Source organism: Mustela lutreola, chromosome 18, assembly GCF_030435805.1.
Source record: "Mustela lutreola isolate mMusLut2 chromosome 18, mMusLut2.pri, whole genome shotgun sequence".
NCBI classification, from domain to species: domain Eukaryota; kingdom Metazoa; phylum Chordata; class Mammalia; order Carnivora; family Mustelidae; genus Mustela; species Mustela lutreola.
Genome location: NC_081307.1, coordinates 35,691,517 through 35,716,902, shown reverse-complemented (window position 1 = coordinate 35,716,902; position 25,386 = coordinate 35,691,517). Strand labels below are relative to the sequence as shown.

The 25,386-nt window shown below is 47.3% G+C and overlaps 2 protein-coding genes across 2 annotated transcripts in view; one reads left to right on the top strand and one right to left on the bottom strand.

Moving 5' to 3' along the window:
* LOC131820368 (zinc finger protein 705A-like) overlaps positions 1-12,721 on the bottom strand; it is a 31,702-nt gene extending 18,981 nt beyond the window's left edge. The window contains exons 1-2 of the mRNA XM_059155939.1: positions 11,785-12,721; positions 240-521 (exon numbers count right to left, since the gene is read on the bottom strand). The gene's annotated coding sequence lies outside the window, so the exon portion shown is untranslated. The remainder of the gene's footprint in view (positions 1-239; positions 522-11,784) is intronic.
* Positions 12,722-20,027: 7,306 nt separating this feature from the next.
* On the top strand, positions 20,028-25,097 carry DEFB108B (defensin beta 108B). Its single transcript, XM_059155945.1, has 2 exons — positions 20,028-20,275; positions 24,775-25,097. Exons 1-2 carry the CDS (start codon positions 20,098-20,100, stop codon positions 24,933-24,935), a joined length of 339 nt encoding a protein of 112 aa, XP_059011928.1. The 5' UTR covers positions 20,028-20,097; the 3' UTR covers positions 24,936-25,097.
* The last annotated feature ends 289 nt before the right edge of the window (positions 25,098-25,386 follow it).

Genomic DNA, 25,386 nt, shown 5'->3' with positions numbered 1-25,386 from the left:
CACCCACAGTCTCACACCCGGCCCCTTGCTGTCCTTCTCCACGGCTACAAGGCCAGAAGACGGGTGGATACCCTGTTCCAACTGTGCCCTCAGCTCCTGTACCAGTATTTTCCCTTTTAGGGCACTTGGACTGGGCCCTATGGCTCCATACCCCTCCGACACCCACCTTTTCCCTGAGCTTTGAGGTACTTGCCCTTTGGAGCAGTGAGAACATCCCTCCCCTGGACACTGGTCCATACCTGGAAATCTGAATCTCTTCTGTAATGCACAGAAATGAGAATGTCTTCAGCATCACAGAGCTAAGCAGTGCCAAAGTGATAAGCAAACTTTGCTCTCTGCCGGCTGTATGCATGTACTGTGATGAGGAAATTGAATCTTTTGACTTCTTGGGTGAGCTGAAGGGCCTGAGGAACTGGAGAATGGTTTAAATGTCTGGAGAGGTGAAAGCAGGATTCTGGGCACCGGATCCTCTAATTTTCCTCTGAGTCACCCAGTGGAGAAGACAGAGCTTTGATTCAGATCTGAAAGAGAAACCATATATTAATGTGAAGATCTGGTTAACTGGGGAAAGGTACCAACATCCAGGACACTCAACAATGCCTAAAATATACTCTATAAAATATGGTTTACCAACTGAGTTATCCAGAACATATAGGAGAATCCAAGGGGACAGAGGGAAAATCTAGGGAAGCTAATATCATATTGGTTAGGGGATTATGTTAGGTTTTGCCTTCAAGGCAAATTTAGATTGAAATGTAAAATTATGTTTTACATTTAGAATTTTTCTTCAAAGAAAATACAGGGATATGTAGGGAATCCCTATACACATAAAACAGGAAAGTCCTATGAGTGGGAAGGAAAGCTTTACCTAGGTATCACTGTGTTTTGTCCATGTTTCCAAGTGGTACACATCAAAGGTCATGAGTGGATGAAAACCGTAAATAAAAAAGCAGCTTCTCGGTAGCTGATATTTCTTAGATTATCGAAAATGCCAGCTAAATCTCACAAACTTTTGAAATGTCCTGTGTTAAACAGTCATCATTTTGAGCCAGGAAGAGGTCCTGACACGTATTTCTCTGCAAACTACAATCATGAATTCATAGGGTTTAAGGAAAGTCCAACTCAATGAAAATGGCATGAAAAAAATAGCACAGTTAACTATTAAAAAGGAAGAGGAAGGGGCACCTGGGTGGCTCGGTGGGTTAAAGCCTCTGCCTTCGGCTCAGGTCATGATCCCGGGGTCCTGGGATCGAGCCCCCCATCAGGCTCTCTGCTCGGTGGGGAGCCTGTTCCCGCCCCCCCATCTCTCTGCCTACTGTGTCTCTCTCTCTGTGTCAAGTAAATAAATAAAATCTTTAAAAAAAAGGGGGGGGAGAGGAAGGAGTGAGAAAATAAATGAATATTAATACTCAAAGAATCCTTTGCCTTGGCGCAAAACACTTAAGAATTATCCAATAATTTTAGTAATGGATAAACAACAAATTATTAAAAACCTTAAAAATAGGAGAGCCTGGGTGGCTCAGTCCATTAAACATCTGCCTTCAGCTAGGTCACGATCCCAGAATCCTGGAATCAAGCCCCGAGTCAGGCTCCCTACTCAGTAGGGAGTCTCCTTTTCCTTCCTCCTCTGCCTGCTGCACACGCATGCGCGCTCTCTCTCTCTCTCTCTCCATGTCAAATAAATAAATAAAAATAGGACTTCAAAGCAGAATTATAAGGATGAAAGAGATTACAAGGAAGAAGGAAAAATGACTTGGCAAAGCTCCCAAACTTCCAAAAATAAAACAAAAACCATTTAAAAGAGACCACACTGAGAGGTACAAAAAAGAAAAAGAGACACTGCTGCAAAACCACTCATTAATATTGCCTTAAAATGAGCAAGAGGAAAGGATTAAGTAAAAATCATTCAACGCTGTGAAAGACAAGCCCACCCACGACCTATGAAATCTATGTTACTGGTAAAGACTACAAAGGAAATGATAGGACAAAAAATAACTTCATAAATTCAACAAAAAAGTATTAAAGCATACAAAAAAGAATTTGTGAATTTGTGGAAATGCAGTTTGGAAAATCACATATAAAGCAATAAAAAATAAAAGTGCCCCAAAGAGTCTATAATTCAAACATGAATCATTTGAGGATCATTGTAAAAACTCAAGTGAGATATGAGATGATATTCAGTGAACAAAATGTGATCATGAAGAAGGCCTACAAAATCTTTAGGGAAACCAACTGTGACCCTTAATCTTATAACCAAGTGAACTCTTCCTCAACTCTCACGAGATGGACTTAGAGAAGATGTGTAAGCATAATACACAGATGAATCAGCAATAATTTAACTAGTGGCACGGAGACTGTGCCAAAGAGAAAAAAGGGACACACACTACTTAATATTTTTAGAGCACTGCTAAACATTAAGATTTCCCAACCCTTTCTGCATTACTTGGACATAGCTGCTTAGTTCTGAATACAACATTTGTTTTCTCCATACCAAAACCACATTCTCCAACAAATCCACCAATGAAATGACTGATATCTATACCCATTCACCAGAGCTGCAATCTGGAAAAATGATGTTATTAAGTGAGCTCCCTAGAATCCCAACACCAGTGATGGGCCAGACTATTCTAGGTGCTAGGGAGATAAAAGTTTACAAGTTAAATAACCAAAAGAGTCCTCCTTTCTTGCCTCTTACCTTCTAGTAATACACAAATTGGAAAGCAAAGGAACAAAGCACAAGTTTTAAACATGAAGGAAGTACAAAACCAAAACAAATGTATCCTTCAGATTAGTGCTATAATAGAAAAACCTTTCAAATCCAACCTTTCATAATTTTTACATCTCCCCTCAAACCCAACCTGCCCAGGAACAGCACAGGTTCACAGCACAGGAGTCCCTAAAATTTGGATTTTTTTTTTTTTTTAAAATTCAGTCTTTTGAAACTCAGTCTCATGCCAAAGATAAAAAGGCTTGAACATGGGCAGGGTAAGTACGGGGTTCAGATGGAAACCAGGGTCACGAACAGGTCAATTGATTCCTCTTCTGTAAAAGTTCACTGAAGAGCATGAAATTTTAGCTCCCAGGCTAGACAGCAGGGTGCAACCATCTTCATCTGGCCTATCAGTGCCAAAAGCCTTCAGGGAGCAAAACAGGACACACAGTGGAGGCTGGAGCCTGGTACACCCAGCCCTGCCCAGCCAGCATCCTGGAGAGGCATTTCCACTGAAACAAGATGGCCTGAGTATCAGCGCAGCAGGTGCCTCCCCCAGAGGACTAGAACAAACAGCCAGGTCTCACCAAGTTATTGATCAGAGAGTGCTGCAAAGCTTCAGCTCTAACAGAAATAGAATCGAGCTTCCTTTTTACTTCTGTTCTTTATTTTTTCGTATTTTCCAAGTCCTTTTATTATTATTATTTGTATACTCCATATGGGTATGTGTGCATTTGTGTGTGTATATATTTGCACACTTTGATTTCATTTTATTTTTTTTCTTCTGGATTCTAGATTCTTTTAACAAGCAAAACAAAACAGACTGAGGAGCTAGTTATTTTCTTTTGCTTTTTTTGTTTTTTTCTGTTTTTTCTTTTTTTTGTTTGTTTGTTTTGGTTTTTGGTTTATTTGCTTTGTGTTTTTCTTCTTTTTCTCTTTCTTCATTTTTTTTCTGGAATAAATGACAGTAACCCCAAAAGGAAGAACACGAGGTAGAACTCACAGCCAGGGATTTAATCAACATAAATATAAGTAAGATGTCTGAACCAGAATTTAAAACAATGATTATAAGGTTGCAAGCTGTGGAAGGCCAGAAAGGAGTGGAAGGATATATTCAACATGCTGAACAAGACAAATATGCAGCCAAGAACTCTTTACCCAGCAAGGCTGTCATTCAGAATAGGAAGAGAGAGAGATTTCCAGACAGCCAAAAACTAAAGAAGTCTGTGACCACTAACCCAGCCCTGCAAAAAATTTTAAGGGGGACTCTCTGAATGGAAAAAAAACCAAAAGCAACAAAGACTAGAAAGGAAACAGACCATCAACAGAAACACCAACTCTACAGGTTACAGGTCACACAATGGCTCTAAATTCATATCTCTCAATAACCACTCTGAGTGTAAATGGACTAAATCAATCAAAAGACACAGAGTATCAGAATGAATTAAAAAATAAAAAGACATGGGGCGCCTGGGTGGCTCAGTGGGTTAAGCCGCTGCCTTCTGCTCAGGTCATGATCTCAGGGTCCTGGGATCGAGTCCCGCATCGGGCTCTCTGCTTAGCAGGGAGCCTGCTTCCTCCTCTCTCTCTGCCTGCCTCTCTGCCTACTTGTGATCTCTCTCTGTCAAATAAATAAATAAAATCTTTAAAAAAATAAATAAATAAAAATAAATAAATAAATAAAAAGACTCATCTATATGCTGCCTACAAGAAACTTATTTTAGACCCAATGACACCTGCAGAATGAAAGTAAGGCAGTGGAGAACCATTTATCATGCTAAGGGTATCAAAAGAAAGCTGGTGTAGCAGTCCTTTTATTAAGACAAATTAGATTTTAAGCCAAAGACTGTAGTAAGGGATGAAGAGGGACACTATATTATACTTAAAGTGTCTACCCAACAAGGAGATCTAACAATTAGAAATATCTATGATCCTAACTTGAGAGCAGCCAATTATATAAACCAATTAATAATAAAATTAAAGAAACATATTGACAATAATAGGATAATCATAGGGGACTTTAACACCCCATTTACTGCAACGGACAGATCATCTAAGCAGAAGATCAACAAGGAAACAAGGGCTTTGACACAATGGACCAGATGGACTTCTCAGATATACAGAGCATTCCACTCTAAAGCAACAAAATACACATTCTTCTCAAGTGCACATGGAACATTCTCCAGAATAGATCACATACTGGGTCACAAATCAGGTGTCAACCAGTACGAAAGACTGGGATTATTCCCTGCATATTTTCAGATTACAATACTTTGAAAGTTGAACTCACTCACAAGAGGAAATTTGGAAGGAAGCCAAACACTTGGGAGGTTAACATCCTGCTACAGAATGAATGGGTCAACCAGGATATTAAAGAATTTTAAAAATTCATGGAAATGATGAAAACACAACTGTTCAAAACCTTTGGGATGCAGAAAATGCAGTTCTAAGAGGAAAGGAATAGCAATACAAACCTTTCACAAGAAAGAAAAGTCTCAATACACAAGCTAACCTTACACTTAAAGGAGCTGGAGAAAGAACAGCAAATAAAGCCTAAACCAAACTGGAGATCAGAATTAATAAAGATTAGATCAGAAGTCAATGAAATAGAGACCAAAAGAACAGCAGAACATATCAACAAAACTAGGAGCTAGTTCTCTGAAAGAATTAATAAGATCAACAAACCCATAGTGGAATCAAAAAGAAAAGAGAAAGGACCCAAATTAATAAAATCAGGAATGAAAGAGGAGAAATCACAACGGACACCAAAGAAATAAAAACAATTACAAGAATATATTATGAGCAACTATATGCTAACATTAAGCAATCTGGAAGAAATGGATACACTCCTAGAAACATGTAAACTACCAAGAACTGAAATAGAAACAGAAAAACTGAACAGAACTGTAACAAGCAAGGAAATTGAGCAGTAATCAAAAATCTTCCCAAGAGTCCAGGCCACCTGTCTTCCCACAGGAATTCTACCAAACATTTAAAGAACTAATACCTATTCTTCTGAAGCTATTTCAAAAAACAGAAATGGAAGGAAAACTTCCAAACTTATTCTATAAGGCCAGCAGTACCTTGATCCCCAAACCAGAAAAGACCCTATTAAAAAGGAGACTTACAGACCAATATCCCTGATGAACATGGATGTCAAAAATCAATCAAGACATTAACCAGTAGGATCCAACCAGTACATTAAAAGAATTATTCACCACAACCAAAGTGGGATTTACTCCTGGGCTGCAAGGGGGTTCAACATTCACAAATCAATGTGAAATAATACATTAATATAAGAAAGAACAAGAACCACATGATCCTCTCAACAGACACAGAAAAGGCATCTGACAGAGTGCAGCATCCTTTCTTGATTAGAACTGTCCACAGTTAAGTTAGTTCTAATAGAACTGTGAGGGAACATACCTCAATATCATAAAAGCCATATATGAGAAGCCCACCATGAATATCATTGAATGTGAATATCATTCTCAATGGGGAAAAGCTGAGAGCTTTTCCCCCAAGGTCAAGAACATCACTCTCCCCACTGTTGTTTAACATAGCATCAGAAGTTCTAGCTTCAGCAATCAGAAAACAAAAAGGAATAAAAGGCATTCAGATTGCCAAAGAAATCAAACTCTGTCTTCGCAGATGAAATGATACTTTTTGTGGAAAACCCAAAAGACTCTACCCCCAAAATGCTAGAACTCATACAGCAATTCAGCACCATGGCAGGCTATAAAATCAATGCACAGAAATCAGTTGGATTTCTATACACTAACAATGAGACAAAACAAAGAAATTAAAGAATCAATACCATTGACAATAGCACTGAAAACCATAATGTAACCAGGAATAGACCTAACCAAAACTACAGAAAACTTATGAAAGAAATTGAGGAAGACACAAAGAAATGGAAGAACATTCCAGGCCCAAGGATTGGAAGAACAAATACTTGTTAAAATGCCTATGCTACACACTCAATGCAATCCCTATCAAAATACCATCGGGGCGGGGTGGGGGGTGGCGCCTGGGTGGCTCAGTGGGTTAATCCTTGTCCTTTGGCTCAGGTCCTGATCCCAGGGACCTAAAATAGAGCCCTACATCGGGCTCTCTGCTCAGCAGGGCTCTCTGCTCAGCTTCCCCCTCTCTCTCTGCCTGCCTCTCTGCCTACTTGTGATCTCTGTCAAATAAGTAAATAAAATCTTTAAAAAAAAAAAAAATACCATCGACATTTCTCAGAGCTGGAACAAATAATCCTAAAACTTGTATGGAAACCAAAAAGGCCCCGAACAGCCAGATGAATGTTGAAAAAGAAAAACAAGGCTGGTGGCATCACAATGCCTGACTTCAAGCTTTATTACAAAGCTGTAATCATCATGACAGTATAGTACTGGCACAGAAACAGGCACATAGATCAGTGGAACAGAATCGAAAACCCAGAGATGGCCCCTCAACCCTCAGGTCAATTAAATGTAGAAGAATGAAACTGGACCATTTTCTTACACCACACACAAAGATAAACTCAAAATGGATGAAAGACCTAATGGTGAGATAGGGATCCATCAAAATCCTAGAGAAGAACTCAAGCAGAAACCTCCTTGATCTTGGCCACCACAGCTTCTTGCTAGACACGTCTCCAAAGGCAAGAGAAACAAAGGCAAAAATGAACTATTGGGACTTCATCGGGATAAAAAACTTCTCAGAGTGAAGGAAACAATCAACAAAACTAAAACAGAGCCTATGAATAGGAGAAGATATTTGCAAAGAACATAGAGGATAAGGGGGTAGTATCCAAAATCTACAAAGACTGTATCAAACACCCAAAAAACAAATAACCAAGTTAAGAAATGGGAAGAAAACATGAATAGACACTTTTCAAAAGAAGATATCCAAAATGGCTAAAAGACACATGAAAAGATGCTCAACATCACTCACCATCAGGGAAATACAAATCAAATACAAATACAATGAGATACCACCCCATTCCTGTTCAGAAGAGCTAAAATTAAGACAAGAAACAACAGGTGTTGGCAGGGATGTGGCAAAAGGGGAGCCCTCTTGCACTGCTGGCAGGAATGCCAACTGGTACAGCCAGCCACTCTGGAGATCAGCATGGAGTTTCCTCAGAGAGTTAAAAATAGAACCACCTCACCATCCAGCAATTGCAGTACTAGGTATTTTCCCAAAGGATACAAAAACACAGATTCAAAGGGGGACATGTACCCCAATGTTTTATAGCAGCATTATCAACAATAGACAAACTATGGAGAGAGCCCAAATGTCCATCACCTGGTGAGTGGATAAAGATGTAGTGTGTATAAATACGCAGTGGATGTAGTATGTATAAATACTAAGCCATCAAAAAAATAAACTCTTGCCACGTGCAACAAGGTGGGTGGAACTAGTGTATTAAGCTAAGTGAAATAAGTCAGCCAGAGAAAGAAAGAAAAATCTCACTCCTATATGGAAGTTAAGAAGGTAAATATGGGAGGGGAGAAAGGAAAAATAGGACAGAGGGAAACAAGCTGTGAGACTCAACAACAGAGAACAAACAGGGTTGATGGAGGCAGGTGGGTGGGGGGTGGGCTAAGTGGGTAATGGGTATTAAGGAGGGCACTGGTTATTATGAGCACTGGATATTCTACTTAAGTGATGAATCACTGAATTCTACTCCAGAAACCAATATAGCACAGTAGGTTAAATACCTAAAATTTAAATTTAAAAAATTTATTAGCTCACTTATTAAAATGGGAAACCCTCCTTATACTTTATTTTTTGGCTAACGGGAAGTGAAATGTTAATACACAACACAGTGTAGTTAATAGTTTATTCAGTATCTCATTCACAACTGAATTATACATTTAACTGGCATTTCTACTGCTATAGAGATAAAATCTTCTGGCTTAAAAAAAAAAATACAAAAAAATAATTCCAGTAAGGAGCACAATAAATACCCACTGTATCTCAGGTTATTTTGGTCATTTCTCAAAAATATCTGACAATCCTATTAGGTCTTGCATGTTAATTCCAACTCTCATATAAAATAAATGTTATTTCAAACTTTTGCTATGACAATGAGTTTCCATAGATTTGTCTTTCCTCTTTCATTCACCAGATGATTGGTAACTTACTTCACAAATGACGTAGGTAATATTAGAGGCAGGTGCATTCAACCATTAAAAGAATTACTTTTAATCTCAGTTAGGACTTTTATCTCTAACTTTATGTTGGGTCCTGTTATTTCCTATCATATCATGAATTTTATGTTATTGCTTATAAACTAATAACTTTACTCCCTCCTTGATAGATCCTCTTAGCACTTAAATGTTAGGTATCTTCCAATCTGAAATTTGAATTAAAAAGTTTCTGGGCTGCTGCTGTGTCCAGCTGTTGCCCTTTTGTGTCCTTGAATCCACCAGGAAATGGGGCCCATTCATCAAGAATTTCTTCTCATCCCACACTATCTCATCCCACTCCAGTTTTTGTTTTTGTTTTTGTCCTCATTAGTTCATGGACATCATTCTTACTAACATTAATTCATAGACGAGCCTCCTGAATGTTAAAAGTCCTGTGCTGACAGGTCTGTGCTAATAGGGGAGACTCAGTGAGGATCTCCTAAGACCGTCTGAGTCTCCAGAAAAACATCAAACCATGGGATAAGGCCACAGTTATTATCTTAAAAACATGTATAAACTTTAGGGGCACCTGCCAGGGTGGCTCAGTTAAGCATCTGACTCTTCGTTTCAGCTCAGGTCATGATTTCAGGGTCATGAGATTGAGCCTGACATCAGGCTCTGCACTCAGAGTGCAGTCTGCTTGAGAGTTTCTCTCCCTCTGCCCTGCCCGCCACCCCCAACCCTGGCAACCGGAGTGGGTGCATGCCCTCTTAAATAAATCTTTTTTTTTTTTTTTTACAAGAAGAAAACATGTATAAATTTTAAGTATACTTACTAGAGAGGACTTGAAAATGAATAAACCAATTGTTCAAGTTTACAAACCAAGAGAAAATAAAAGAGTAAACTGACATTTCAAATTTTACAAAGCAAGAAGATAATTAGTAAGTTAAAAGAAAGATTAAAAGATTAAATGAAACAAGGAAAAATTGATAGAAATCAATTAAATAGTTTTTAAAGTCAAATCAAGAAATTAAAAGGACACAAGAAAAGTTTCTTTTTCGGGCAAGATGCGTCTTAAGAAGTCACTCCTGAGTATGGAGACCACTCTTAGGGCTTCCAGTCAACGTAACAAACACCTGGCTATACCGCCGCCACACTCAAGGAGGAATTCGCTCTGTGGCAAAGACAGCCTTCTGCTGTTCACTCAAACACTGGGGATTCAGGAGCATGAAGCTCCTACAGGAAGATCAACAGATGGATTTTTCCACCTATTTCTTCAGAACACTCTCCTGTCCGAGTGAGCCCACACATTTTGTGGCAGCAGTGAGTACATGCACTGGGCTGACTTTCCCTTGAAGACACAGACCCTGGGCCTGCTAGTACCTGCGGAGCTCAAGGTCAGAGCAGATGCTTCCCTTTCTCCTGCTCCTGAGCTTCTCATCTCTCTCCCATTCCTGGATCCCTAAGCCCCAAACACCACCCTTATTCCCCCTCCAGGCTCCCTTCACACAGTCAACGCGCTTCCGCCTCCCTCCTCTGTGGAGAGAGATTTTTGCTCTATGCTTGGTTTAAAAAGTCTGGACCCTTTCCTGTCAACCTATCTTGTGACTCCCTGCATGTGTCCTGAGGCAGGTGAAGAGATCAGTAAGAGAAGCCAGTGGAGAGGAACAGCACTGTCCTCACGGGAATAGCATGGCCTGGATGGGATAGTGTGGCAGGGTTCGCCTTTCACACCCCTACCCCCAAAACTTCAGATCATGTATCTCATACTCCCCAGCAAGAGCCGCTTCTCCTCTGTCATGGTTTTACTCACAATCTCAAATATTTAATTCCTCTTTTCCAAAACATCCTACTAAACTACTAAAATATATGAAATTAAGGAGACCTAATTAGTAGCCCTGGAAAACATGAAAGGGGGTCAGCAATGGAAACAGCGGAGAAATTATTCAATTACGAACAGATGGGCGCTCTTTCAACAAAGTTCCACAACAATTCAGCTCAGACTTGATCATTTCCAGAAACAGGGCAAAGGGAACAAACATACTTAACTAGTAACTAGTTCACAGCCCACTACAGTAAAAGATTACCTAAGGGGAGAAAGAAGATGTGGAATATTAGACTAACTGGTTAAACTAAAGTTTGTTAACATAAAAAAATTACCAACATTTTTACCAAGACCACACTGAAATAGTGTACAATCACTAAGCACCAAAGAATATTTTCAGTATAACAGACTGTAAAACCACTGAGATCTCGCCATAGGAATCTGACATAGTACATTTAGAAGAACACAGAAGTTAAAAATTAAAAACAAAGCTCTACCGAATTTGGGATCTACCCTTCTTGTGCCTCCATTGCTACTGTAGCTCGAGGCCCCGCCCCCTTCCTGTACTCTGTCACCTCTCCGCTCATCCTTTTTCACTATCTTCTTTTACTCCACCGCTTCTAGCGGCTCTCTCACTCTTATTTGGTCTAAGCCCAACGGACCCACTTCTCTATCCTCAATTTTACCCCCGCTTTTTCTCGTCTCTCTCCTCGGCTCTGTTTCCCCCTTATCCCCGTGCCCCACCTCCACATTCGCAGGAACAGAATGAAGATGCCCCTGCCCAGGAGAGCACACTTTCTGGTGGCACAGCCAGTGGGAGCGGATGGGAGAGAACAAGGGGTGTCAGAGGACGGGGCGGGTGAGCGCCCCAGCACGGGGTGGGCCCGAGGTGGTGACTGTGGTGGGGCCCGAGCAGCAGGCGGGCCGGCCTCGGGACGACGCGAGGAAGGTGAGAACTCAGGACCGGGTCCCTAGGATTCGGCCGCTGGAGGGCGAAGCGCCCTGGTGCCGCGAAGGACGAGAACCCACGTCGCGAGTGGGGACCCGACACGCGCGGGGTGCGGAGGGGAGACAGTGGAAAGAACAGAGGTAGAAAAGTTGCGGCGCGGACGGCCTGGGAGCCAGCCTACCCGGAGGAAAAGGCGCGGATCCAGACCAGCAGCACGCGTCCCGCGACCGGGCGGGGCTCCCCGCGGGCGAGACGGGCGGAGGCGGGGGCTGTAAGGTTCGGGAGGCCCAGGGCTCCGGGTGAGAAGGACGCAACGCCGGGGGGGCATCAACGTGCGAGCGGCCACCAGCAATGCTGAACCTCACTCCAGCCAAGACGCCCTGCCATCCGGGAAATCTGCTTCCGGGTGGGCCGGAAACGGCGGGTGGTGCGGGGCGTGCGCGTGCCTCCGCCCCGCCCCTAAGGTGCTTCCGGTCGGCGCGTACTTCCGCCCACGGGCCGCGCTTATGCTCCGCGCTGAGCGTGCAGGGCATCCTGAGGGGCCGGTGCCCCACTCTGCTTCAGGTGATCGAGTCAGGCTCTCTCAGGGGAAGCCTGGCGCTGGCGTGGAGTGCGGCGCTAGTTCCTTCTCAGCAGGTTGAGACCGGCGTGAGTAAACCGTGCGTGCCCGCGGCTGCCGCGGGGGCCTCTGTGCTTGGAGACGCAGGCGGTGTGCGGGGCAGGGACGTCCGCAGCTCCCCCTGGTAAATGTCGGTTTCTTTTCGGTGGGACGGGTGTGAAGGGCGAGCTCGCCCGTGCGGAACGTGACCCGGCGCCGTGACAGCCGCGGGAGGAGGCTTCCACGTGTCCTCCCGGCTCGCGGCGCGGCAGGACTTCGCGAGCCCAGGACGGAGAGTGAGCACGGCCGGCCGAGGCACTGGTGTGACTGCCCACGTCTGGGGAAGGCGTCAAGTTCCCTTACCTTTGACAAATGTGCGTGACATCCAGCAAGTTGTCCGAGTTACTACATTTCACATTTTTATCTTTATTCCGGAGTTACTCAAAAGAGCATTTTTAATTTTGAAAAAGCAGATGTTTTGATCTATGCTTTTTTCTATTTCTAAATGTTTTGTGTCAAGTGTGGACAAGTATTCGTTTTTCATTATTTTCTTTTTTTTTAAGATTTTATTTATTTGACAGAGACACAGCGAGAGAGGGAACACAAGCGGGGGGGAGTGGAAGGAGAAGCAGGCTTCCCGCTGAGCGGGGAGCCCTATGCGGGGCTCCACCCCAGGACCCCGGGGCCATGACCCCAGCTAAAGGCAAACGCTTAAGGACTGAGCCACCCAGGCGCCCCTCTTTTCATATACATCTTATTGAAATGTCTGTTCTCTGACATTAAAAAAGCACGATAAAACTGGATTTTCAGATTTCAGTTGCCTCATTTATACCCTTAATAAATATTAATTGTGAAATACGTGAGTGGAAAGTCTCCTTTTCTATTACTGTAAATTCTGAGGTTCATGCCAGAGGGAATGTGGCAAAACTAAATCTGAGCTATTCTTTTTTTTTTTTTTTTAAAGATTTTATTTATTTATTTGACAGACAGAGATCACAAGCAGGCAGAGAGGCAGGCAGAGAGAGAGGAGGAAGCAGGCTCCCTGCTGAGCAGAGAGCCCGACGCGGGACTCGATCCCAGGACCCTGAGATCATGACCCGAGCCGAAGGCAGCGGCTTAACCCACTGAGCCACCCAGGCGCCCCAAATCTGAGCTATTCTTGCTGCAGAAATTTCTCAAAGACGCTTCCCAAAGAAAAACTCTGGTTTTTCTGGTTTTCCCAAAACCTAACACAAATTTCTCCAACTTTTACATTTTTAAAAAAATATTAAATACCCAGACTCAATGGATTTAAGTTCTGGAAGGATAATATTCTCTTAGTGGAACAATAAACACGGGGGTTCATGGAGGGAGTCCGGGGAGCCCTGCCCATGGTGCCTCCAGGCCACCAGGGCAGAGATCACTTACCTGAGCTCACTCACTGGTCTCAGATCTGCGGGACTGGACCCAGATTAAGGAGGGCTGTGTATGACTTGGGGTCAGGGAATCCAACTACCTGATCCTCTCCCCCAGTTCTCCTCCATCCCCCGCTCTCTACAAAGACGCCAAGTGATGCAGTTCTGCCGATGTGAACTATCCTGCCTCCAAGACACCTTCTCCATCAAATCTGTGCTCTGGTTTACACATAGAATGCTGCGGGAGGCTGGAGGTTGACCAAAGTGACGGCGTGGGTACACACAAGATGTGCCTTGTTTGGAAGTTCCCTATGAAAAGCCAAGCCCATAAGAGGGTGTCTGCCCACATCTCTGAATCTCTCCGCCTGGCTGAGAATTAGGTCCATGAAAGCTGAGAAGTGAAAACGAGTGCATTGAAGTATAATTACTTCTATCTATATTTTCATTATATTATTATAATGAAAAATATTTTCCAGGCATTCCTTATAAAAATGCCTTCACTAAAGAATGAGTCCTGTTCTGAGGAGCTGACACAGCCCTACATAATCATAATGCCTATAGGATGGCACTTTGAAGATGGTCACTCTAATGGCCTGATGACAGCACGAGCGCCGACTGGGATGCTGGCTGTGTATGTCAGAGGGGAACCCTCAGTAATCATCTCTGCTATTTAGTGAAAGGCGGCAGGTAACTTTTTTGTTAGTGGCAATTAAGAAAACTATAAGATCTCAATGCTATGTAACTCAGAACACAGGAAAAAATTATTCCTGACTCATTTACATATCCATAAAAACCATTATTAAAGCATTATTATTAAAGGGTCTCTTGCTCCTATTTTTTGAATACACCATTTACCTACACTCTTTCTAACCACAAAAGTCTATGGATTTAAATACCGTCTCCGTATAGAACACAATGACATTCTCCCTCATTTCTGAATGCATATTAAATAAACTTGTCTCCAAATACAAAATCCCAAATCTGACCAAGGCCAGGCAATGTGCACACATGCCTGCAGTCCCAGCTGCACACACAAAACCCCCCGTGGTGAGCCACAAAGTGTATAATAAATGCACCAAAAGCTATGGAGATGGCCCAGCAAACTGCCCCTTAAAAACACACCACTGAACTTGCTTTGATGACCTGCCAAAGACTGAACTTACACTGACAGCACTTAATACCAGCACAGGAAACGTGAAAACAAGCCCCCGTACCGCCCCCCTTATCATGCAAACACTTCCACACTCAGTTCTTCCCATATTGCTCCCATATTGCAAAAACGGAAACACCCCATGCCCAGCATCAGCTGACTTTCCAAACAGCACAAGTGGCAAGTCCTCAGACCTTGCAACAGACCCAAACCTCTCCAGAAATCTTGCAGTAGAAACCTACATCCCAAAGCCCAGTGTACACAGAAGCACACATGCAGAAAGACAGTCTCCCCACATGCCTAGACCCCGCCATGTCACAAAATACTTCCTACATATGAATTCAGTCTGGAACGTTGTCTCCACTACCTACTGGCTCCAGTGTGCACAAACTTTCTGCCCTCGTTTCTTTATCCACGAGTGACTGTGTGTGTGCACGCGTGCTCGTGTGTCAACACTTGTTGACTGGGATACACCAAGAGACCCTTCTTGCTCTTCCTCGTTACCCCTGACACTCCCAGGCATGGGGCTTTGCCAATGTGCACTGCTGCCCGAGCGGGGACGACCCTGCCTGAATGGTTCTACAGGCACATTCTGTGTATTGACTAGTGAATCACGACAGCACTGAAAGGCAGGGGGAATTCTGTTTTCCCTGGCTGGATTCAAGCTTCAGCCAGTATTGGTCTGGAGGAGTTTCCACTGGTCTGAGGCATATTTGTTTGGTTTCCATTTTATCCACATGCTCCTCCAACACAAGAACTTTATGCAGGACTGTCTTTCGGGCAGTGGAACTGCTCCTTTCTCTCAGATTGGCAGCAGAATTCTTCACCCTCTTTCAGAGACTCCACAAGTTTTCCAAGTTCATTTTTGAGCTTTGGGAACCATAACTGTATGCATTTATGTTGTAGGACTGCATAAACCTCTGAAAATTTCCTATGTACCTCAGGTGTGCAAGGCCGGAGCTCGACTACAAGTCCCGGAGAGGGCTCTCTGCCAGTCCAAGCAAACTCTGAATCTTCTAAGTCCTCTCTAGAAGCCCTGGAACCCCAGGTGCCAGTCAGTTTTGCCCCCCTGCTAGTAGGGAAGTACCGAGGACAATGCCCTCCAGCAGGCTTTGGTGAAATCATGGTATGGAGACACGGCGAACATAACGGAGCCGGGAAAACTGGTTGGCAGAAAGGAAGACAGCACGTGAGACCTGATGTAGAGCTGCAGCTCGGTCTGAAACCTGGAGGGAGTGGTGTGGGTCTGGTCACTCCTTTCTGTTTGGGAGCCCCGGCTAGAATGCTAAGTACAGGAATTAATGATGAATAACCAGCAGAACTATCCTGCTAATGAACAAAATAACAAATACTCCTGATCCTTGTAATTACAGTAACACTCAACTAAGGGGGAGGAGCTTAGTGCACACACTGCTCTGAGGGAAGGTCAAGGCACTGATGCAGCACGCTGCATTGCGGTCGGAGACCGCACTGTGTCCTGCAGGCTGTGATTGTGAACGCTAGCCACAGAGGACAAGGGTGGGAGTCCTGGGGGCGTGGGGAACACAGAGACCTGTGCAAGGGCGTCCAAAGGAGAAGAATATCGAGAAGAGGTTGAAGCACTCTGGTCCTGGCCACCACAGGGCACTCACTGCTCCTTTCCCTGACTGGGCCAGTGCCTGGTTGGGCAGGAAGGCAGGGCTCCGGGCCATGGCTGTCCGCCACTGCCTGCAGAAGACTGTCCTCATGGAACTTTCAGAACCAGCACTACCTCAGCCCTTTCTGCCTTCTTGCCCTTCTGCCAGCTGCTCTTTCCAGGCCCCTCGTGGTCAGGACATACAGGGCCTGGGTCTGTCTGTCCAAGCAGTGATCTTCTTGTTTCCTCGCCAGCAGGGGCGTGGAGTGACATGGGCAGCCGTGTTTCCTCCAGGACCTTGGAAATTTTTTTTTAAGTTTAAATTTCAGCTTTTTAAAATTGTTACGTTATGTTAGTCACCAAACAGTACATCGTTAGTTTTGATGTTGTTTCTCATAGTACTCTTGTCCCTACTGTTGGATATAGTATAGAAGTCTGAGCATCAGCAAACAGACAATAAAAGAATTATTGGCAAAGAAGAAGTCAAACTCTCTCTCGGCAGATGGCATGATTCAAAAGACTCCACCAAACTACTAGAACTCACACAGCAATTCAGTAATGTGGCAGGATACAAAATCAATGTACAGAAATTAGTTCCTTTCTTATACACTAACACTGAGACAGAAGAAAGAGAAATTAGGGAATTGATTCCATTTACAATAGCACCAAAAACCATAAGATACCTTGGAATAACCTAACCAAAGAGGTAAAGGATCTAGAAACCACAGAACACTTATGAAAGAAATGAAGAAGACACAAAAAGATGGAAGAAACATCCCACGTTCATGGATCGGAAGAATAAACATTTTTTAAATGTCTGTACTACCCAGAGCAACCTATGCTTTCAACACCATCCCGATCAAAATACCACTGGAATTTTTCAAAGAGCTGAAACAAACAATCTTAAAACTTGTATGGTACCAGAAAAGACGCAGAGTTGCTAAGGAAATGTTGAAAAAGAAAAACAAAACTGGGGGCATCACATTGCCTGACTTCAAGCTTTACTACAAAGCTGTGACCACCAAGACAGCATGGTACTGGCACAAAAACAGACACATAGACCAGTAGAATAGAGCAGAGAGCCCAGATATGGACCCTCAATTCTATGGTCAAATAATCTTTGAAAAAGCAGGAAAAAATATCCAATGGAAAAAAGACATTCTCTTCAATAGATGGTGCTGGGAAAATTGGACAGCTTTGTATAGAAGAATGGTCCTTGGAAAATTCAGAAAATTCAGTCATTGCCCTGGTGGCCTGTCCCCCCCACCCCAATACCTTTCAGAACAGCTAAAGCCTTTGTTGCACATTTATGGAAACACAGACCATTCCCAGAAACTCCGGCATCACAGGACGCCCTCCATGTGCTTCTTTCGTCAGGAATGGCAGCTTCCAGAATGCAAACTGGCCTAGAACATTTTGAGGAAGCTCTGGTGGGCTCAAAACACCCTCCTCCCCATTCCAACCAGGGACCAGTGGTTCTGGCCTCCCTCCGGTGATTTAGAAAAGTCCCCCAAGGGCGCCTGGGTGGCTCAGTGGGTTAAGCCTCTGCCTTCAGCTCAGGTCATGATCTCAGTGTCCTGGGATTGAGTCCCACATTGGGCTCTCTGCTTGGCAGGGTGTCTGCTTCCTCCTCTCTCTCTGCCTGCCTCTCTGCTACTTGTGATCTCTGTCAAATAAATGAATAAAATGTTAAAAAGAAAAGAAAAGAAAAGTCCCCCAAGTCTCAGGAGGGTCCCAGATGCTGCTTACACCGTCCGTGCAATCAGGATGGTTCCTCGGCCCCCGAACTGTACTGGCTCTGAAAGGGCGAGATGACCTGCTTTCGCCTGTAGACCAGCATGTGATTCTGGGCCCTCAGAGGTTCGTATAGACGTTCCCAGAGGTGGAGGGTGGACAGGGAGGCTTTCTCTAAGGTCCCGGTCTACAGAGAAACTTAAACCTTTCAGGAAACTTAACCAGTTTGAGGAGTTTTGGTGGAGAGAGTATGTTCCAGGTCAACCTGGCGGCCGAGGAAGGGCTCCTGACCAGAAGCCTGGACAGAGTTTCCCACTCATCTGAGCCCTCCCAGAATTTTCTGTCCCCAGGACCCCAGGACCCGTATCTCCGAACGACATGCACCGGGCTGGCTTACAAAGCGGCCGGAGCCTCTGGAAGTGTCCTGGGCTTCCGGGCCCGTCGCAGAGACGCCGGCGCTGCGCTGGAAAGCCAGGCGCCTGGGATGTGCGCCGGGCCGACGGCGCGGGCCGGACCCGCTCTCCCGACGGCTCCCTCCCCCGCGGCCTCTCCCTCACCATGCACGCGCCTCGGCTGACGCCAGTGTCTTTGGCGAACTAAGCTCGTTCCACCCAGGGCGAGGGTCCCTGTCCCTCCGGCCCGCAGCTCTGACCCCTCTCACGACCCCTGAGAACTCGGGCCCCGCGGTCCGGGCAGCCCCCGCTGCTGGCGCGCACCGGCGCCCCCGGGCCGGAGGGAGGCGGACAGGGCGCGGAGGCTGGCGGGGAGCTCGGGAAGAGCCCGGCGGGCGGCTGGCCTCCAGCCCACTCGCTATTCCAGAGCTCTGCCCGGCGTCGCCGGTCACGGGGCGCTCGGGGGGAAACGCCGGCGCCTCCTGCACGCGTCTCTCCACACACGTCACCGGGGCCGAAGTTCGCGCACTGCTCGCCTCCCCGCTGTCCCCTCACGCTGTCCCGGTCCGGAGTCCCGTCTGGCCCCTGCGGCCGCCGCCCTGCCCATCCAGCAGCCCCCAGGCCGGTTTCTGAGTGTTGTTACAAACCGGCATTTCGTTTTGCTCGGATTGAGATGTGTGCTTCGCCCTGCCGCACCGCACACACGCGGGCGCACGCACGTCGCGGTCAGTCACGCGCGCCGAACGCGAGACGCGCCCTGAGACGAGAGAACTTCGGCTTCTCTGCCAGTCGAACGAGCAAGAATCTGAGGGACGATCTGCGCGGATCCTGCCGGTGAGAATTCCAGAAGACGTTTCAGAATAATCACTGGGGCAACTGGTTAAAGCCGACCTTGGCCACCAGACGGAAAACGCTGGGAGTGGGTCTGAGCGGCGGCACGAGCAAGCCCCCCCCCCACGCTGGCTTCACGCGCGACGGTGACTAAGAGCCCCCGCTCTGGCTTCCACAGAGCGCATCGCTGTAGGCGCCGGTGACATCCAAGGACGACCGTCCTCCTGCCGGGGTCCCCGCCTCGAGTCCAGCGCCGGTGTGGAGACGCGGCACCTAAACCCAGACCTCGTGCCCCCACGGTCCGTGGCATTTCCCGGCTCTGCCTGTTCGCCTGCACGGGGAGGGCTGGACAGGAAGTGCCCGCGCGGCGCCGGCTGGAGCAGCGAGGCGCGGTCCCGGCGGAGGACGAGCGCACCCGCGCGGCGCCGGTAGGGGGCGCTCTGGGCAGGGCGCTCGCGGGCGGACAGCGGCGGCGGAGCGCAGCCCTGAGGGCGCTCGGACCGGGAGCGAGTCCACCCCCGCGGAGCCGGGCTCTCCGGTTGCAGTCGGTCACGGACCCGGCGGACCCGCTCCTCACGGTGACTGACCCCGGACGGGCTGCTCGGGCCCTTTGATCTGCGGCCAGCGCGACTGCAGCTCCGGCTCCCACGCGACCAGCTCTCCCGGGCAGAACGCGGCGCCGCCTCCTCAGGAACGGAGCGTCCGACAAGACAGCGATTCCCGGTTTCCCACGAAGGCCCCCGCGCGTGCACCGCGCCCCTCCGCCCACGAGTGTGGCTAATGAGGTGCGGAAGGGCGCTTCTCGCCCAGACAGACAGACACACGCCGCCGCCCCAGACAGCCGCGGACGGAAGCGCTCGCGGCCTCTCGGAAATGCGGCCGAGCCTCCTCCCGCCGGCCGGGCGGCTCGCGGCCCTCCTCGTCGCCGCGCTCTTCCTCGTGAGCCGAGTGCTGCCAGGTAAAGGGACTTCGCGGAAGCCTTGCTGCCAGCCCAGTGCCTGAGCCTTAGGGGGCCGCCAGTCGTAGGAGCCAAATCGCCGCCACCTGCCCCCCGAGCGGGGGTCTCCGAGGAAATCCGGGGCCCGGCGGCCGGGACCTGCGGCCCGCTGCCTCCTGGCGCCCCCGGCAGCTCTCAGTCAGCTGACGTGAAGTCAGGGTGTCTCGAGTCCTCGAAGCCCTCTTTGCTCCATCACTGAAGTGGATCTGAATTAGGCAGGTTCACCTGCAGCTTCTCGATCTGGAGGACCCCCAAATGGGGCATGCTTCTAGGAAACCTTGGTTTCCAAAGCCCTCCGCTTACTTGCAGCCAAAGTCAGGAACCATAAAAGCCACAAAGCCGGGGCCGGCAGAGGGATGGGCAAGGGGGTCTCCTTGAATGGCCTTCTCCAGGCTAAGAGGCGTCCAGCCCTTTGCTCCTCTGTACCGCTGGTCTCCCGCGCTTAACTCTGGCCCTCCAGGCTCCACCCCAACCCCTGGTTTTTCTTCTCCTTTTTAACGTTCAGTCTTCGGCCGCAGAACTTAGCCACAGGCATCAGAAATGACACAGCAGGGGAGTGTGTCCCCCTTCACTCAGCCTGCAGGCATGGGTCGCACAGGTGTCAGGGGGCCTGCACAGACATGTAATGGGGGGCCCTCCTCACTTTCGCCCGAGGAAGGCACTGGACAGCCCAAATGTATCATTCCATTTCCTAGAACTCGGGCATTAGATTCAGGGAGGAAGAAGCAACCTTCTGCTCTACATCGAATGGAATGTCTTCCTCTCCCGGTTCCTGAGAATTCCGGGCCTCAGGGAAGAGGAAGGGACAGGAAGACGGGCATAGGTGTGTGGAGGTGGACTGTCCTGTTACAGCTGAAGGGACTGCTGACGGTTATGCTTTACGTCATTCACCAAAAGATGCTCCCCCAAATTTCCGCCAGAAAACATAATGGGAGGAATGCCTATTCCTGGTGAGCCCCCACTTTTCTAGCTAGCTCTGCGTCTTAAAGGATCGCCTACTGCTAACGGGCTGGGATCCTCCAGGCTTGAGGGGAAGGCGCAACTTATAAGGCAAATGCAACTTGGCTTCAGGAGAGCTAGTCTGGAGGAAGGAGGGGGAGAGTTTCCGATGTGGAAACCAGTGGGAAACCAGTATCAGGTGATCAGATACTTGTTAGGGCCAGAGTCAAGCCCCTTCTAAGAAGCAGATATACAAGGAAGCTAAGATGGCGCCTGACTCCTGAGAAGTTTGGTGGCTTATTGCCCAGGGGAGGGCCACCAAGCCCAGAAAAAGTGCCCGGGCACGGAAGTAGGAGAAATTTCCCAAGTGAGGACTAGACATGACGAAAAGAAAGACAAAAACCCAAAGCAACATAGGTTTGGTGCTGCAGGCTGTGAGCCTAGGAATGTCTGACTGGAGGCCGGCTGCAGAAGGCAAGTCACGGAAGCATTCAGTACTGAGAGGGCCGGAGGCTGTCTGTCCTCATCTGGATCTTTCCTCTGGGAATATTCTGTATGTGTGCGCATGTGGGCAGTCTACCCACTGACCCACCCTCATGAGAGTTCTGGGTGAACAACAGTTAGGAACTATACCCCTGGGGCTGGGAAGAGCTAATACCTAAGAGCCTCATGGACCACATGATGAATTAACTGAAAAATGCTTTCTCTTGCTTAAAGGGAAGCCTAAGTATTTTTTAAACAGATGCAGAAGTGTTTTGTTTTTTTTTTTTAAACAAAGCAAAAGAACATTTATCCATGTCACGATGAGCACCGAAGCTGTGACAGATACAGACACTATAGAATCGTTCACGGTCGTTGATAAGATTCAAAAAGGTCTTGATGATCTAGTCTAGTTCTCGTGCTTTGGAGAGGAAAAATCCAGGTCCTGAAAAGCCGAGTGTTTCCCCCTCACTGGAGGAATGAGCCCTCTGTTCGTCAGGGCGCGACCCTCATCTCCCCGCTTGGGGTCCGTCGTGCTGCTTCCCTTCTCTGACTCTAGAAGGTAAAGGTGATGCCAAATCCCTTGACATGAACTCAGGAGCACACGAAGCTGGTGACGTCAACTCTCAGGTAAGTGTCCATGTGGCTTTGCTGGAGGCGTCTGATGGGTGCATACCAAGTGGTCATCCTCCCCAACCACACGGCCGGATGGAAGAAAGTCCCTGCTCCAGAGATGAATCCCGTTCACCCAGTCTCACAGCTTTCACCCGAGTCTTTCGAACTTTGAAAACGAATTTATTCTGGGTTGCTGCTGTTTTCACTGTCACTGAACCAAAAGAAAGGCGAGTAGTGTGATGGTGAGAAAAGCGGAGGCAAAGACATTTCTGCCACCCGTGCTGGGAGGCAGGAGCTACGGGACAGGTCTGTGCGGGGGGGCGGGATGGGGGGGCGTCTCCCCTGCTGCCCTCAGGTGTCATTTGCCCGGGACTGAAGCTTTTCTTTTGGAAGCCGGAGAGGAGAGGGGGATTCAGAGTGGGAGCAAGAGGGGGAGTACGATGGGGCTGAGCCCACAGAAGTTTTACGTCTGGCCAGCATCACCCCCCCCACCCCCACAGCATTAGGTGAGCTTGGACAAGTTGCTCCCTTTCCCTGGGCGTCATTTCCTCATCTGTGAGAAAACTCGTGAGACCAGATCCTCTCTTGTGTTCCCTGTGACTCTAGCTTCTGTCTCTGAAGCAAAGAGCTTGATACCACGTTGTGCAATACACGATTCACTAGCAAAGAGTAAAACAAGTAAGAAAAATGCCCTTAATGGGACGTGGATCCTTACACGAGTGACAGCACATCATCTTTTACAAAGCTCCTTGCGACTGAAAAATGTAATGCTCAGGGGTCAACCTCAGCATGATCACACATGTAGCACCAAGACATGGGAACAACCAGCTTCCACGCCAGCGTGTTCCAGGAGGGGCAGGGGCTCTGATCCGTGACCCCCTCACTGATACCCACGGGACGCCAAGCCTTCGGCCGGGTTCCGGTGGGGACAGGTGGGGACAGGCTGTGATTCCTGTGCCCAAAGGACTCGTCCTCAGGGGACACCGCCCATCAGGGAATGGAAGAAGTCCAGGAATGACTGATTCATCTCCCGAGACAGCTCCTGTCGCCGCTTGGCCCTACTGCAGTATCCTCCTCCCCTCCCCCCCCCCCCCCGATCCCAGTGGCAAGGGGCCCGTTTCAGCCCACGGGAAATGGGGCCTGTCTACGGACAGCAGCCGAGTCATAGGTAAAAGGGAGAGAGGCACAGTCTAGGGAATGAAAAGCTCAGACTGCAGCTCGTTTCTGCATAGTGCTCAGCACTTAGTATTATGACGGATTTAAAACAGAAAACTGGGTGGCTGAGTCAGTTGAGCGTCTGACTCTTGATTTCAGCTCAGGTCATGATCTCAGGGTCGTGGGCTCAAGCCCCACACTGGGCTCTGCACTCAGTACAGAGTCTGCTAGAGATTTCCTCTCTCCCTCTGCCCCTGCCCTGCCCGCCACTCACGCGCACACTCACACGTGATCTCTAAGTAAATAAATAATATAAAATCTTTTTTAAAACCCGCAAATAAAAAAAAAAAAAAACCCATACTCTTACAATTATTTCCCAGTTCACATTTTCAGTAAAAACACAATGTTGATCTTCCCATCCATTAATTAGCTCACTGCCTTGTGAACACTCAGGAGTTAAACTCAACCGAATACATTTGAATTTCAGCTCAATTCCTTCCACAGGGATTTACTGAGTGTATATAAATGCCCTTTACTGATCTGAGCTCTTCAAAGACTCCTTTGTGTTTCATGGGACAGAAACCTACAAGTGGCCTGTGTGGGCGCCTCTCTTAACGTCAGCCAAGAGCTTAAGAAGTTGTCCTGGAAAAGGCGCCCTTTGTTATGGAGACGACTAGACGGCTCAGAGGGGCCCCCTTCTGTGTGGCTCAGCCCCACAACAATAAGAGAACACAAGTCCAGTCCTATTCTATGTTTTTAAGTGTATTCGTGACCCCACAGGGACACACTCTACCACTAGGGATGTGGGCATGCTGTCCCCCCACCCTGGGAAAACACCCTCACTGACATTTCCCTGCAGTATCTGCTCCTTCCAGATCCAAGTTCTAGGTCCTACTTTTGAAAGATGCACGTGCACAGATCCTCCTCTAACAAGATCAGCGGCACAAGACTGCTGCTCTGCTGACGGTCTCGGAGCAGTGACAGGAGATGGGGAGGAGGAAAGACTGGCATCCGCGCACGCTCCACAGACCTTCTGAGGAGACGGGGTGGCCCAGCGCTAGGTTCTCATTCCTCAGATGCAGCCAATAGCGCCTGCTTTTCAAGAATGCCCCAAATCCAAACTTTGAGTGAAAGCAGATTTTTTAAGCCCTGGTTTAAGAAATAACAACAACAATCCACCCAAGATTGTTTCCAGACACTCCTTGTAGCAGGTAATTCCATAAAATTTCAGGGAGACTTAAATAGCTACAATGACCCTCTCTCCTGTGCAGCTAGGGGCAGATTCAAGGAGGTCTGTGAGCGTCCAAACGGCTCCTGCCAGGAATTTTGCATTGAATCCGAACACCAGGCGGGGAGATGTTTAAACGGCCAGTCGTGCTGCCTGCCCATGGGGAACGAGCCCGTCATCGAGCCGACCACACCCAAGAAATGATGAACTCTTTTTGAAGCTCTAAGTTTCTACGGATGTTTTATTCTCTATTTTGTGCACTCTCTCTAGGTCTCTTATTTCTGTCTTCTCCCAGGGATTATTTTGAGTCCAAATTAAATAATAAAGCAAAACTAGCAAACATAAGACCTATTTTAAAAATTCATATTGGAGGTGCCGGTGGGGGGGGGGGTGGTCAGTCATTAAGCGTCTGCCTTCAGCTCAGAGCATCATCCCAGGGTCCTGGGATCGAGGTCCGCATTAGGCTTCCTGCCCATTGGGGAGCCTGCTTCTCCCTCTGCCTGCCACTCCCCAGTCATGCTCTCTCTCTCTTTCTATCAAACAAATAAATAACCCCCCCTTCTTAAAAAAAAAGATTCTGTTGATTTATCTGACAGCGAGAGGTAACGAGAGCTGGAACACAAGCAGGGAGAGTGGGAGAGGGAGAAGCAGGCGT